General features: G+C 39.8%; 2 protein-coding genes across 2 annotated transcripts in view; both read right to left on the bottom strand.

The window, feature by feature from the left end:
* LOC134876289 (uncharacterized) overlaps positions 1 to 3,724 on the bottom strand; it is a 26,564-nt gene extending 22,840 nt beyond the window's left edge. Inside the window, 1 exon segment of the mRNA XM_063901278.1 lies at positions 3,465 to 3,724. Within this exon segment, the coding sequence (XP_063757348.1) occupies positions 3,465 to 3,577 (113 nt within the window). The 5' untranslated portion in view covers positions 3,578 to 3,724.
* A 1,426-nt stretch (positions 3,725 to 5,150) lies between these two features.
* On the bottom strand, positions 5,151 to 10,182 carry LOC134876210 (type I phosphatidylinositol 4,5-bisphosphate 4-phosphatase-A-like). The gene is given in 8 exon segments (XM_063901148.1): positions 5,151 to 6,452; positions 6,676 to 6,766; positions 6,845 to 6,897; positions 7,096 to 7,207; positions 7,653 to 7,759; positions 8,537 to 8,565; positions 8,568 to 8,717; positions 9,918 to 10,182. Coding segments are annotated over 8 exon segments (789 nt in total). The 5' UTR covers positions 10,021 to 10,182; the 3' UTR covers positions 5,151 to 6,308.
* Positions 10,183 to 16,951: the final 6,769 nt, after the last annotated feature.

Below are 16,951 nucleotides of genomic sequence, written 5' to 3'. Positions count from 1 at the left end.
TGTGTGTGTGTGTGTGTGTGTGTGTGTGTGTGTGTGTGTGTGTGTGTGTGTGTGTGTGTGTGTGGTTCGAGTTACATCATGCACTTCACTTACTGCCGAGGAGGGTTTTCATCACCGGCGGGAGGTGTGTCACCGTCTCAGACACAGAATATACTTGACATATATCAACTGATGTGCTGAGCTGGCTTCGAGACGGTTTTAGGAGTCTAAAAATATACTTTTAAGGAGTTATCATTCTCCGGCCACAGACCCGTGACTGTGTCCGGAGACGAGGCTTATAAAACTCTTGCCTTCACTTCCTAATCCTGTAACCCCTCGCCCCTGTTCCACCTAGCTTAGCACTTTGTTGTTATTTCCTTTGAGCACCAGGAAAAGTGCTTAAAATTAACTTTAATATTACCTTCGCTCTACTTTCTCTCCTCTTAAAACCAAGTCACTGACTTCCTGTCCGCAGTCATCACAGTTAATGGCAGACTGACCCAGAAACTGTTGTCACAAGTGGATGAGCTAAAGGAGTCCAACTCAACTCAACGCTGCACAAGACCTAACACAAATCCGTACTGAAGTTATTTCCACAACACCAAACACGAGACAGGATGCTGTGGATGTTCCTGCTTTCAAACCCTAGGAAACATCTAGAGATGAGATGAAAGCATCTGCATTTAAACACAATAAAAAAGGGGGTGTCCTTTAATAGCGCGTGCATGCTAAACAATGGTTTTAATGAGGCCTTTAAGCACCAACAAGAAGAAGGAGTGCACATTGGGTATCTTTTTTTTTAGCCCTGGGTTGTAATTCCAAGTTATTTAAGCCAGCTTTCTGTAAATGATATTGGAAAATAAACTTAAAACAACAAACATCAAAGGACAAAATGCTCCCATTGTACTACAATATACAACATATAGAGTATATTATCATATAAAATCAAATAAACAAAAATGAAATTCAATGAAATGAAAGAAGGTAAAATAAACATAAATGGAAATATTAAGTTCAATTACAGACATAATATAAATGTCCACTAAAATAGAAAATAAATTATATAAAAAATAGATTCTTACGTTCTAGATTATATAACATGCCTCATTACAACTCAAGAAAGTCTTTAATGAGCAACTTCTCCTCTGTTAAATGTTCCTTTACAACCAGCCTTCATAGAGCTGAGGGGAACTGTGGTAAACATATTGAGGAGCGACAGATACTCCGTGCTAGATGCTCGATTGGATTGATTTTCCAGGAAGATCAAGTTCAAGTCAGAAACACACTGACCTTGTAGTGGAACAATGTCACACACACACACACACACACACACACACACACACACACACACATTTAGCCGCCGTTACACACTCCCCACACGACCGAAGGAACACCTCGTAAACGTTGGAGGGCGCCTTGGTTTTTGCAGTGTGACAGGTGTGATTAACAAGCAGCGTGTGTCAGAAAGAGAAACAGGTGGATTAATAAAGGGCAGCTGCTGCTTCTGCTCCACTTTTTACTATTGCTCATCGTATCTCCATCACTTTTAGGTACACACACTCCCGTCTTGTTTTGTCAGTGTCCCGTTCTCACACACACCTGTCGGCCGTTAACACTTCAGCCTCCTCCAGTCCGGCTGGGTTTGCGGCTTCAAGTTTAGCATCCCAGGCGATAAAGAGAAATGCTCTTGTTAAAAAATACTCAAATCTATTTAGGTAAACTATGAGGGTTTGCTATGTGACACTCAAAATGTGAGGTTTCTGTAAGGGCTCTTACAGGGGCAGTTGACTTAAAAAGGAATGAGTCCTAAACCTGGGAATGAGTCGGCAATTTAGCTCATTAAAGTCAATGGCTTTTTGAACGACATGTTTAAAAATGTCTTCAACCTTTGTCTCTAATGTGTGTGTAAGAGAGGGATCTAACATAAAAGCTCAAATATAGACGACAGCCCAAGACCCTGTGTGTGTCTGTGTTTATGTGTGTGTGTGTGTGTGGCTGTAAATTGGTCTTGACATGACTTGTGCTACAAGCATCAGATGACAGAGCTGTGATAAAACCTGAAAATAGCAGCAATCCACAGCAACAGAGAGCTCAGAGCAAAGCCTTGCTTCAGACTGAAGATATTTCACACCCTACATAAAAACACCTCCCTCTCCGACACCATCACCGCTTTTTTCCGTCCACTTATTCTCCTCTTCATCAGTCCATCTTCATCACGTATAACCCTCAGACAGTATTATGAGAATACTTCCCTTTATACTATCATCCCATCAAAACCCGTCCAAGGCCATTAATGTCTTTGACGCCTGGGATGATAAAACACACACACACACACACACACACACACACACACACACACACACACACAGAGCTGATTATTACATTACCTACAACAATGGATTAACTGTCGGTTATAACCCTAACTCTATATATCTTGTCTTCTATTCACTTTGTTATGATAGGAAACAGAACAGCGGGAAAAGTACCTACGTGTGTTGCTAGAAATAGTATTTTCTGCCATTTATTGATGAATGAAAAACAACCTAAATGATTCTTTTTCTGATGTTTGACCTCAACTTATTATTTCTTAATGGTGTAAAACTGATTTCAGGTCACTCCTTTTTGCAGACTTAAAAACCCACCAGTTTTGACTGCACCTTGGCTAATGCAATACATTAAACTAAATCAATTAATAAAATATATTCAATTTAATTCAACAAATTTGAAAATGACAAATAAATTAAATGACGATAAATTAAATACAACAAATAAAAAATATATAATAAATACAATAATATTATATTCAATTAATAAAATAGATTAAAATTAATAAACAAACTAATAATATAAACATAAATAAATAAATGAGTTTAGCACTAACATGATTTGGCTTATTGACTTGCTTTTTAAATGTGTTTCTTCATGGTTAAAGGCACTTATTCTGGGTCGATTTGGATAAATGTGGTGTACTAAAGCTTCAATCACTTGAATGAATCTGTAGGAACCTCTTCCCGTCGCCATCGGACGAGATTGAGTGTGAGTGATGTGTGTGTTGGTTCTGGATTATCCGCATATCTGAGGGAAACTCTTAAATCCCGGGCTTCGGACACACGAGGCCTCTCACTCGTAATGTACACAACGCTCATACAGTCTGTGTGTCTCCTTGTTTTAGCTTCAGGCTCGGCGGAGCAGCCGGGGTTAAAAGAGGACGGTTTCACACCTGCTAATTGCTCCGTATGCACACATGGCCCGACAGGAATCTGGTCACTGTGGATCGACTCATATTGAAGTGTATACATCAAGACTCTCCACAGTTATTAGCAGCACAGTCTGAGGTGTGATTGTAGTGACTTATAAATACATTTCAGTCATAGAAGACCACATTTATCACAGGTACATGAGTGATGTTCTGTTTGATGTTTCAGCAGGAATATGCAACATAAACTAGCTTCTAAAAGTCATAAATAAGTATATTTAGTCCTCACCGGTGTGCACGGTCGCTGCTGTGGGAGATGACGATGCTTTTACTCGTGCTGCTGCGGATGTTTTTTCGGTGACCTGCGTCCGTTGATCCCGGGGCCTTCTTTTCCTCCAGCATGGCCACAGATACACACACTAATACACACACACGCAGACATATACACACACTTTCTTAATATCTCGAATCACACACTTGCTACACTAAACCAGTCTAGTCAGTTTGCTTTAAATCCAAATAGAAATCCACCCAAAAAAATGGAGTGTTATCCAACAGGTCGCCCAGGAATCGAATGGAAAATGAAGGCAATGAATCCATTAGTGTCCAATTTAAACACTGGATGAAAAAAAGTTTTAAAAATGAAACAACGCAAAACTAAGTCTTTAAATCCGAGCAGAATAAAGACGTTGAATCCTCTTCCTGTCTTTTATCCCAGGTGTTCCCGGACTCCAGCGTTTTGCATTTCTGAGGCTTAAAGCCATTTCGTGGCTCAGTGGGATTTAAGCAGCGAGACACTGAAGGGCCAGTGAGAGCACATTCACACACACATACACACTCCCTCTGAGACAGCAGCTGGAGGGGGAGAGAGGGGGAGAACACCAGGACTCACATCTCTTTTTTATTTGAATGTGTTTGTACAGTATTATCAATAGTGGTGTCAATCCATTTTAAAATGTGATTAATCAGAATCACAATCTGTGTTTAATCGTGACTTATCCCACCACAAAATGTGTTTTCCTCTTAAATCATGCAACATATTCCTGATGTAACGCTTGATAAATGTCCACATACGTATCATCTATTAACCCTATTTCTGTCGTCACAATCAAATGCCCCAGAAAAAGTTTAGTTACAAGTCCTTCCTTGAAATGTTCAGGACTATTTCCTGCAGGAAACTGATTACCAATAAAGATTTATTGGAAACTGGAAAAGTGGAAGAGGCTTAAGTGTGCACATCTATCCACTTTTTCCTAAAGCATTACGCGGCAGTTTGTCATTTTATGCTCGCAGCACGTGTGTGTCTTTAAATCCCACTGGTGTGTAAGTGTCAGTGCAAAGGATTTGGTGATATCTAGTGGTGAAGGTGCAGATTGCATTACCCTGGGTACCCCTCTGCTTAAGATGTGTACAGTAAGTTCCAATAATTACATGAACATTTGGATTATATGTTATCTTTTTATGGCATATCCTTAATCACAGTTTTTATAAATATTATAATTCTAGTTTTCTTTCATTTTGTTCTAAAATATTGTTATTACTATTATTATATATTACTATGTTTGGCAGCTTTTGTACAATTTGTAATTTCCTAGAGATTCATTCAAGTGATTGAAACTTTAATATATTACATTTAACGTATAATGAGGTCATCTAATAATTAAGAAACACATTAAAAAAGATAGTAAATAAGGTCAAACAATTGCTAGTGCTACATTTAAGGATTTGTTGGTTTATTAATTAGGTTTTTTTTTTCCAATTTAATTCTGTAATAAAATTTCATTTATTTTTCATTTTTAAATTTCATTAATTTATTTGAATGTATTTTATAAATAAAAACATTCACTTTTGTTGCTCATATTTTCCCATGTACTGTATGTTCCCAAATCACAAAATATTCAGTTATAATTGAGAAAAAGAAATCACAAAAACCCATCAATTTATACCTGAAAATAAGAGACGTTAGAGTCAGAGCGAGTTGTTAAAAGTATTACTTCTTTGTTTCACAATATACAAAAGAAATCCATCCACCGGAATAATATGCGTACAGCAGTAGTTCATCAGTACAATGTAGTGCAACAGGTTTCACAGTCAGCAGGTACTTACATCACTCAGCCACGGGGGAGGGGGGGGGGCAGCTCGTTAATTCTGTACAGACCAAAATAATCAACATCCACCCGGATATATATTTATTTACACTTTTACAGAAGAGACATCGCTTCACTGGTGTTCAGTTGGAGTCAAATGAGAGGTGGATTAAAAAGAGAGGAATAAATAAGTCGCTCCCTGTGTGCGCTGGACTGTTTAAAAAGCATTTAGAGGAAAATGATATCTTATATTTTACTCATTTCCAGTGACGTGTAGAAGAACTGTAAGCATCTCTGATGTGAATCATTTTCAAGCAAAGAAATAAATAATTAAATGCCCCAAAATGTAAATGTGAGATGATCTGGTTTATGAGAAATGATGCCACTTAATCCTGAATTAATGCCTAACAAATGTCCCCATGTACAACATTCATTACTTATATTTCCAACATAATATAATGCATGTTATCTAACGAACAGCGCCCTAAAACAAACATGTATTTCTTTGTATTAATTGTAAGAAAATCAGCTCAAATTTGAGTTTAAATGCGAATATATTTGTATTTCTGAAGGAATCGTTGTAATTCTTTTGATCTTTTCTAGTACAGAATAACAAAAAGACGCCCCTCTTTCCTCCAATGATCAGCATACATTATATGACGTAACATGTGTCTTGTCCTTACTGATTCTTAGTTCTTCTTTTACTATCATGTCTTTACAGTTTGGGCACATCCTGTTGGAATAATGAACATTAATCTAATTGAAACAACATAAGGGGAAAACTACCGGGTCAAAAACGAATAAATTAAACACACTTTTTCTGCTTTCTTCTCTCGTTTAACTTTGTTTTTCTGCATCCTCTTCCCAAGCAACCGTCCCCGAACGATCCGCATGTCTTACTTACTTTGTGTTAAATCTCCTCGACCTTGAGTTTGACGTTTAATGCATCTTTTCCTCTCTCATTGTCTCATCTATGCTTTGTTCCCTTCCTCCACTAGCCCTCTCAACTTCCTGTCCTTCCTTTCCTCCCCTCTGTCTCCCCCTTTCTACGTGATGTTGGATATGGGGGCGCTGATCTTCAGACACTTCCAGTAGATGGTTCTGGCCATGGTGAACAGAGCGAGGAGGATGAGCAGAATCCAGGAGACGTAGATCCCTTTAGAGGTCTGAGCGGGATGCCACGTGCCGACCTGAACACAGAGAGGCAAGTCAGCTGATCTGAACCAGACGGTTTCACACACACACACACACACACACACACACACACACACACACACACACACACACACACACACACACACACACACACACACACACACACACACACACACACACACACACACACACACACACACACACACACACACACACACACACACACACACACACACACACACACACACACACACACACCACCAGTCCTGCAGTGGAGGCAGCGAGGACGATGAAAAGCAGGAAGCACAGCAGGCTCCTCCTCCTGGGGTAATGCCGACCAATAGAAGAGCTGGAAATAAAAATAAATAAATTAGTGGTCAAAGAAACAACAATGGTATTTTAAAGGGGATTTTTCTGAGGCTCTTACACTTTTCTGCAGTGTGGACATCGGGCCAAAGTTCGGTCTGAAAACTCTGTCCACTGGAACAGAAACAGGAAGTGAAATGTCACAAAAACTGCATATATTAAATAACAGAGAAGTGAAATATGCACTGTCATTCATAATGTGTGTGTGTGTGTGTGTGTGTGTGTGTGTGTGTGTGTGTGTGTGTGTGTGTGTGTGTGTGTGTGTGTGTGTGTGTGTGTGTGTGTGTGTGTGTGTGTGTACGTGTGTGTTACCAGGAATGTATTGGTGCAGTGTCCACAGATGATCCTGATGCCGACGGGCTGATGCTGCGGCTCCGGACTCTCCCTCCCGATGTGAACCGGCCCCAGGTTGATGACACGTTTACTGCACAGAAAAAAATACAAATACACTAAATAAAATAAAAGGTCATAATCTCAAGCATAAAACACAGGAAAGGTGTGAGGAAGTAAATCATTTCTACACATTTAGATTCTATATTTTGATGCTTTACATATCAGACCCTCGCCCAACTGATGAGGCCTTCATTTGAGTACTTTGCAGGTGATGGGATGAACCATCTGTCAATCAAACTCTTACCAAAGCCAACCAGAAGTAGAGCATGATGATTGAGGTTTTCTTACAAAATACCCAATCATTTTACCTTTTGAGGCATCACAAACTTGCTCAAATGAAGCAACATGACAAGGAAAGAAATCTCTCTTCCTCTGCAGTTTGTAAACTTTAGACTCGACATATATATAAAGTGTTATGTGTCTAAACTGATAATGCTGCACATTTATGAGAGGGTGAAAAGAATCCTGTTCCTCACCAGTACGGCCTCGGACAGGCGATCCTCTGAGACGTGACTTTGCAGATCAGGAGACAGTTGCAGGGACAGCGGACGTACTTCTTCCCAACCGGAGCGTTCTTTATCGGCTGCAGAGAAAGGGAGGAAGAAAGGACGCAGGAGTGAGAAAACTTCCAACACAGCACTTTTTTAGTTTCAGCCTCAAGGTTTATTCCCCATTTCTGGGTTCTTAAATAGTTCACTTTTGATCCAATCACCAGAAATTCTGCACATCTTCGGTGATGAGACGATGGAAAGACTTCCTGACAGGAAATACGAGACACTGCCGAGGTCTGGTTTGAGATACTTGACACTCAGTCTGATGTCTTAGCAGTCTTTCTAAACCCTTTAGACGCTTTCAGATCTGAGAAATCCAAATGAAAAGCTAACAAATCTCCAATCTGTTGTTATATTTTTGTAACGTGAATAAAGTCCCTAATTCAGCCTCTAAAAAAAGGTCAAAACATGATATATTTATACGGGAAAACTGAAGTGCTGCAGCAGGAAAACAAGAAACAATACTGTGTACAATACAAGAGAAGGCTGTACAATACTCAACACTACAGAATAACACAAATACAGTATATTCATTTATTACTATGTATTGTTTTAAGTTCAAAGGATATTGTTAATTGCTTCTTCTTGCTTTTTAAAAGAAAAAGCCCCCAGTTTTTTCATTTTAAAAACAGCCGAATTGCAGTAATTAGTTTTGTTCCAGGGTGAAGAGATGTTCCACAGTACACTGCAACACAGATATACTGGAGAAGAAGGTGGACAGGCAGGACTAAATGTTTCGATACACCCCTTTATGCACGCTGAGAGAACCTAAATCGTTTTTTCCCGCTGCTAATCTGTGTCTGACTCACCGTGGCTTCGTTGCAGATGCTGCACTTACCACGTGCTGGTGCGTCTTGCCCTCCACGGAGATGGCGCTCTGACAGACCCGGCAGCTGATGACCGGAGCGCTGCTGCTGTCCGGGCTGCCCTGAGGGGAATACGGGGGTGGAGGCTCATCTGGAGCCAGCGAGCTGGGGAACGGCGCCAAACCTGGAGGGAGGCACAACCAGGGAGGAAGAGTTTAGTTACACGTCCCTGTCAATATGATACTTTAGATCATTCTGAAATACTATCCTACACATTGCAATTAGATTTTGTTCAGACATTTATTGTGCCCTCCGTATGAACCATTGTTATTCCATGTAGTGGCATCATGAGCTCAAAAGTAATGAGTCCAATAACTCGGTTTACGACCAAATACCATCTAAACTTAAGACACTACCATCAGCCTCAGTGCCTATTGTCCTATGATCTCATGCGACACTAAGATTGCAGATTGTATGATAAACATGACCTGCTCAACATTAGCCTGTCATTGTCACAGAGCCTCTGTAGATTTTTCACCTTGTATTTGAGTTATTTATGAAAAATGAAAAAAGTCTCTAATGAAAACAGATGTACGGGGACGTTGCATGTTAATTGTATATAAATATCAGTACACTAAGAATATTGAGATACTAATAATGTTAGCAAGCTTCAGTTTGCAGGAGTGTTACTTGTAGTGGAGTATTTGCTTCACTTAAGTAAAGGAATATTTCCACCTATGTAACTGTTAGGATATTTGGGATCATGTCATTACATCGTGACAGCCCTAAACTATTGCCAGACGTTAATAACAAATCGTAAGGTTCATTTCCATAAGTTAAACCTCTTTATCTGAGGCTGTAAGTTCAATATTTAGAGCTAACTTTAGCTACATCGCTAACGTCAGCTAGCTAGCTTCTCTCCCATAACTGACGCTAGCTAGCTGACATTTGTTTTCAAGTTGTTGACATTCTCCAGCTTGAATTAAACAATGAAAACCTCCAAAGTTGATGTCGTAAAAATGTTAAATATGTCTGAATAGCTAGACCGGACAGCCTTAATACGTTTCTAGGGTTTAATTACAAAACCTAAAGTGAGTTAAACCTCTTTACCTGTGACTGTAAGTTCATTATCAGAACATAAAATGCAGCTAAATGCAATGTATTGTACTATTGTATATTGTAATGTTATGCATTGTAATGTAATGATTTAGTGCTAATGTTAGCTAGCTAGCTTCCAACCCTCAACTGACACTAGCCAACGTTTGTTTACAAGTTTGTTTACTAGTTGTCGACATTCTCCAGGTCGAATTAAACAATGAAAATCCTCGAATGTTACTGTTATAAAAACTTTAAATGTGTCTGAATGGTTTTGGCAGAAACATACTCTGGGGTTTTCTCTGATATCCATGTCCGATCTGACCAGTTGAGAAGCCGTTGGTCCCGTCGTGTTGATCGGACAGAAGAGGCGACCGTTCCCCGTCAGACATCCCGTCCTCCTCAACAGTCCTGGGGGGAAAAAATCCCGAGGTAGAGATAAATTAACCTTATTTTAAACCTTACAAAGCCAGTCAGGGGTTTTGACTTCCACGTGATGAGGCGATAAAACTGAAGGCAGGAAGCGAACACAAACATCTGTCACATGACTGGGATCTGAGTCACAGCTGTGATTGAACGCGCGCTCGACCAATGAGAGAGCGCACCGTGAGAAGGCGGGATCTGTTTTCGGGTTGGACCGTCTGACAGTTTGACAGCTGGCAGAGTTTTGGTTTGTTTTTACATTTAAGGCACTTATTTTCGGTCAGTAACATTGAATAGTGCAAATACAGTATAGATAAAATAAAAATAAACAGTTTACATCTCACAAACATCTGTCACATGGGATCAAATGCGGGATCTGATTTCGGATTGGACCCGTTTGACAAGAGGGCGTGTCGATCCGGTCCCTATATAAGATTCCATGACATTGCATTTAGATGACGCTTTTATCCAAAGAGACGTACAACAAGTAAACCATAAAGATTCAAACTAAGGACAACAACAACAACAACAACAACAACAACAACAACAGTGCTTCAGACAAGCAAGACCATCGTGAGGGTGCATAAGTTTAACTCTACAGTGCGTTTTTGTTTTGTTGTTTTTTCCCATCGTAATACACCAACATTACATATTATTATTATTATTATTATTATTATTATTATTATTATTAATAATATATATATTTTTAATATATTTGATATTTATTTTAATACGCGTTTATTCTTATTTATTATACTTTAAAAATTACTTATATCCCTGTGTATATTCTCCCCTGTGTCTCCCTCCTAATCTGTTGCTGCTATAACACCTGAATTTCCCTAGAAGGATCAATAAAGGTCCATCTTATCTTATCTTACATTAATTACACACAAAGACAGGGGAAGAAAAAGGTGAGACATTACATATCACCTTGGTGTGAGTGAGAAGCCAAAGTTTTTTATGAAACCTGTCCTCATACCAGTCCCCTTGACACACAAAAAACCCAGCAGAACTGTTTCACGCGGTGCGTACAGTTTCCTTTTATTTCAGTACTTACCTGTGGAAATTCAACAATACATAAGCGCAAACTGGGGATAATTCTGGGTTTTTAGAACAATTCAACAAGGGCGATTCTCAAGGCTCTATATTTTTGAAAACCATTTCCAAAGTCAGCACCTTGTTATGTTTGTCTCCTGGATATTGTCACTAACGCAGGAAGACTTTGTCCCTGTAATAACTACAGGTGGTCCTCCGCTATTAGCTGAACTTCCACAATTGTACAGAGAGACTAATGCTAAACGTGGTGGACCGGGTGAGCACTGGAGAGTAGTGTCAAAGAGAGGGAATCATGACTCGGCGGGTTCCCGACAACTCTAAATTTGCACTGGAGTGAGTCCACAACGACTCGACTGTTCTAAAACTGTTAAGATTGTATTAGATTTTAAGGCAGGTTACCTGAACACATATGCAATACCTGGATATCCTCAGGTTCTGTGCGGCACCACAACAACTGACTTCCTCATGGTGATGCCTGGATAGAGGCACAACAGCCCCAACACATCGCCCCAGACCACCATCCTGCCAGCCCTGAGGTGAGCCCCCTCACTACTTAGCATTTCATTTCTCCTGACTGGTGTTCAGTTTCAGATTCACGCTTACAGTTAAAAAGGTTTCCTGGTGCAAATGTTGAGGAACAAGTGAGGCAGGCAGTAACCTTGAGACCAACACTCTGTCAGAGTTCCTTCAAACTGTCAGAGAGATTTCAACCTGCTGGACTTTGATCCTGATGGAGAGGAGGTCAAATGCAGATACGCAAACTCTTTGCTGTCAGAGTATACCGACTGCACCCCGCCGTCCACCTCAGCCTCTCAGAAGTGAGTAGCCACAGACACAGATGCTTGAAGATGACGTTGTAATCCATTTGTAGTGTGGTTGAATATATTAGGTACAAGTGAGTCCATACTGTTTGGGCTTTGAGAATAATCCTGCTTTGTTGGAAATAAGGAAGAGAAACCGAAGAAGACGCAGATAGATGAGGAAAAAATAACATCTCTGATTTCTTGAAGGAAATACTTTATGTTGACCTCACCTTCCCCTTTGTCCTCTTTCAGTCCTGTAGTCTGTCCTTCAGCCCCACCAGCAGCAGTAACGACGGTCCTTACACTGTACAGTTGGCAATGGAGGACTTTCCCAGGCAGCCTGCTACACTGGAGAGTCGTTGAGCAATTTCAACGATGCTTTGAATACCTTACCTGTCCGGTTTGTTTTACAGGGTAAGAGCTTTTATTTTGCAGAATGATTCAGCCGGGATCTGACCAGGCAATGCCAGCTTTCAGAAACTACACAGTTGACCAAGTATGGCGTCCACTTAGCTGTCCGTCGATGACACACAGCTTAATTCAAAACTCTGTCTCTGTAAGCAACTGGCAATTCAAAAAAGTGAACCTGCTGGTGGAAAATGTCACTTTTTTTTACGGCAATCAAGAGTTACCAATATGTCTGGACAAAAAGTGGTGGTGCATTTGATGCCTTTCTTGAGAAACATTTAGCTTTTCTTTATTTTACCAGTGGACCCTGTGGTGCCATCCTGCACAGAGGGACTCTATCTGCCCAGGTTCCTGCCAACAAGGAAGAACTGTACACCGCTCTCAATCAGATCTTTTTTATCTTCGTCACTGCAGAGGCAACTGTCTCAATGTAAGTCCAACATCAGTCAAATTTAGCTATGTAAAGAATCCATAGTTGAAAGGCACAGAACATTCTTTCCTTGAATAGGATCTACTTTCACACACACACATTTAGTGGGTCCCTCAAACAAATTCTCATCATTCTTCAAAGGTAATCTGATGCATAAGGAATCTGACTTGTTGGGTTGTGTTGCTCAGATGCATCAGACAGGTTTCAAAAGAGAGCAATAAGTGTATCCGAACCAACCAACCAACTGCATGGGGCTGTTAGTATGTACAGAGTGTGTGTTAATGCATTTAGCCTCCAGGAGCACCATGCCAGTTATTTTATGAGAGGGGCGCAATAAACGCAGGTTGAACAAGATAAAGACAGTATGAAGTAACTGCGTAAAATAAACCTAAAATACAGTCATGGCTATTTGTTTCTTTGAGTTACAGTTCTTCGTTTCAATTGTTTTTATTCCATTATTCCAAAACCTCCATAGAAACATGAGCTTAAAAAGTGAATGTCAAGAGTCTCTTAGAACCGTTGTGCGATGGATTTATAAGGACTATGGCTTAACACAGAACTATAATACCTGATTGTTGTCATGATCATATCTGAGCACTTCTGATCATATCTGAGCACTTCTGTCACTTTTCTTCTGCAGATAAGAGATGAAGTGGTTGGACAAGGGCTGCCATCAGACAAAACACGTTTTCCCCTTGATTTACATAAAAATGTGATTAACAATAACAGCTCACCTCCGGAGCATCCTTCTAATAATAACAATAATAATAATAACAATAATAATAACAACAATAATAACAATAACAATAATAATAACAATAACAACAATAATAATAATAACAATAATAATAATAATAATAATAATAACAACAATAGATTACATTTATATTGCGCCTTTCAAGGGACCCAAGGCCACTTTCCATGTTGTGAGGACAGACAAAAAATAAACAAAACAAACAAACAAACAAATAGGGCAAATAAAAGAGTAGAATAAATAAAATTAAAAAAATAAAAATAAATAAATAAAATAAAATAAATAAAATAAATAAAATAAATAAAATAAATAAAATAAATAAAATAAATAAAATAAATAAAATAAATAAATAAATATAATAAAATCTCATTCTGAACTGATTGCAATTTCCTCGAGGATTTATTTGGTGACCAGTAAAAAGAGAATTGCAAAAAAAAAGCAGCCCTCTTGTTCTCTAAAGGTGTCTTTAACAAACCGTATCACCCAATATTTCCTCATACCTGGCAGTTTCCTGGTTTGTGTTCTATTATCCAATCAAAAGACTCCTATTGGAAGACAAAAAGGTGGTAGGGAGGGGTGAACAAGGGCTGTCTTTTGAAGTAAATGCTTTAGTCTTGGTATGTATTCCAGTATTCTTATCATTGTGTGCAGAAAGTATCACGTTCACTATGTTGGTCCCTCTGCGGCTGCTACTGCTGGTCTGCACTACCCAGGCTTCTCATTTTTACGGGACAGTAATAACTTACTACCCAAAAAACACTAACACAGATGGATCTCTCACGGTACGTACTGTTTCCTTTTAATTCAATAATTACCTGTGGAAATTTGACAAACAAATAAGTAGAATAACTTCACATAACTGCTTGTGAATGAATAACAGCTGAAAGAAGCGTGTTCGCTCGTTGTCTCTGTACGGAACCTGGACTATCATGTCAGCACCTTCTTATGTTTTTTTTCCTGGAATAACACATTGTGAACAACAGGTGGTCCTCCGCTATAAGCTGAACTTCGATGATTGCACAAGGGGGGACACTTGGGACTGCCGTTCTCTAAACTGCGGGACTCAGACTTCTCTAGCGCTGAACGTGGTGGACCAGGTTAGCACTGGAGAGTGGTGTCAAAGAGAGGGAATCATGACTCGGCGGGTTCCCAGCAACGCTCAGTTCCAACTACAGTGAGTCCACCATGATAATAATAAACATAACGCAGTCTGATGTTTTACATTTGCCAGCTTCTGTGTAGCTCATTAAAAATGGACTTTCTCATGAAGGTTGACTGGTGTTGCCTGGATAAGTTCAGCTATAAATGGGATCTCATTTTGGAGAGCTGTGACTGGAGTGGAGCTGGGGAACAGGTCGGACATTGGACAACCCAACACATCGCCCCAGACCACCATCCTGCCACTCTTGAGGTGAGCCCCCTTTCTTCAGTTAGCGGGTAATTTCCGTTATTTTATTGGTTCGCCTTGGTTTAATTTCAGATTCACGCTTAAATTTAAGAAGGTTTCCTGGAGCAAATTGTGAGCAACAAGCAGCTGAGATTGCATGCAATATCCATTTCATTCCAAATGACAATCACCCCATTGTCTTTTGACACTAAATAGTTAAATCTGTCTAGACAAAACTGAGCAACAGCAGATTGGTTGGCTGTCTGGCTCGTGCTTTACATAATGTGTCTCTCTGTCAGAGTTCCTTCAAACTGTCAGAGAGATTTCAACCTGCTGGACTTTGATCCTGATGGAGATAAGGTCAAATGCAGATACGCAAACTCTTCGCTGTCAGAGTGTACCGACTGCACACCGCCGTCTGTTCTCAGCCTCTCAGAAGTGAGTAGCCACAGACACTGACGCTTGAAGATGACATTGCATTTCATTACTTGACAGGAAATCCTTTGTTTTACCTCTTTCAGTCCTGTACTCTGTCCTTCAGCCCCACCGGCAGCGCCAACGAAGGTTCATATATTGTACAGCTGGTGATGGAGGACTTTCCCAGGCAGACAATCTCCCTGACCCAAAACGGACAGCTTACGGTCAACAGTGCTATCAGCAAAATACCTGTCCAGTTTGTTTTACAGGGTAAGATTTTTTACTTTGCTGCATGATCTTGTTTATCATGCAGCTTGTTGATCTTCAGGGAGTGGATCAGTTTTTTGAGAGTACTACTGTATATTGAGAAGTCATAACTTGTGGGTGTCTTTTAATAACCATCCATGATTGGATGATTCCTCTTCTAGCTAGCGATGGATTTTTTACTTCCAATTTAAGCTTTAACAACAAAAGTCATCAGTTCTGAAATATAAAATGGGTGAAAATGAATCTGTAGTTGACAAAATGTTATGGCAATCAAACAGTAAGTTAGATATTTAATCTGGACCAAAGTGTTGAAACGACTGATGCAAAGACGACCCTAAAGGCATTGCCTTTCTTGAACAACATTTAGCTTTTCTTTAATCTTCCAGTGGACCCCGTGGTGCCATCCTGCACAGAGGGACTCTATATGCCCGAGTTCTTGTCACCAACTCCAGCCAACAAAGCTCAACTGTACACCCCTGTCAATCAGATCCTTTCTATCAGCATCAATGTAGCTGCAACTAACGTCACGTGAGTCCAACATAAAACAAAATATAAAGAACTAATATATCAAAATACCAAAGGTTAATGACATTCTGTGGTTGGAGAAAAATACTTTTAGTCCCACACATTAGGGCGCTCACACAAATCATTATCATAGCTAAAGTTTTTCAAATGCACAAGGAATCCAATATGGTGTCTTGTGGTTGACGCACAACACCGGTTTGACAAGAGTGTAAATCTAACTGAACCCACCAACTGTATGGTGCTAATAGTTTTCAAACACAGTGGGTAATGCATTCAGGCCCTAGAGTAAATTGTTTGTAAGCACCACATTGTCTCAGTAGTCTTACAAGCTCAGACTTTTAAAGGCATAAACTGGTTCGTCCACTTCAATGAGGCATGAAAAACCGCATTAAATAGAACGTTGAGTCAGGTCCTTGGATTAAAACACACACAGGGAGAGCAACTTTGGTCGTTACTTAACTAGATATTTACATACATATGTTTTTTGTTGCTACAATAATGCTTTGTCATTTGAATTGATAACATTTAACAAAAGGCTGTTCTCTCTCTTTTTAAAGGAACTATGAGCTGCTGTTCAGTGGGCCGCACAACATAATCAATAATTCATCAGGAGCAGGAAGTTTCCTCCTGAGATGGACGCCGTCTCAACAAGAAGACGGAGAAAGCCATCCCATCTGTTTTGTCGTCCAAACAGCCATAACAACGTCAGTCACTTGTCCTGCTTAACATTAGCCTAAAGCAACGTATGAGGAAAGCTTTTAACTGAGGGCAAAGGTTTGGGTCTGTCAGTATGAATATAAAAGATAAGAAAGGAGTCTGGGGAAGAACTTTGTTTTATATAACATAATAAGGG

The sequence above is a fragment of the Eleginops maclovinus genome, chromosome 14 (assembly GCF_036324505.1).
Source record: "Eleginops maclovinus isolate JMC-PN-2008 ecotype Puerto Natales chromosome 14, JC_Emac_rtc_rv5, whole genome shotgun sequence".
In the NCBI taxonomy this organism is placed as follows: Eukaryota; Metazoa; Chordata; class Actinopteri; order Perciformes; family Eleginopidae; genus Eleginops; species Eleginops maclovinus.
The sequence above is the reverse complement of the archived record's forward strand: the minus strand, read 5'-3'. Positions and strand labels throughout refer to the sequence as shown.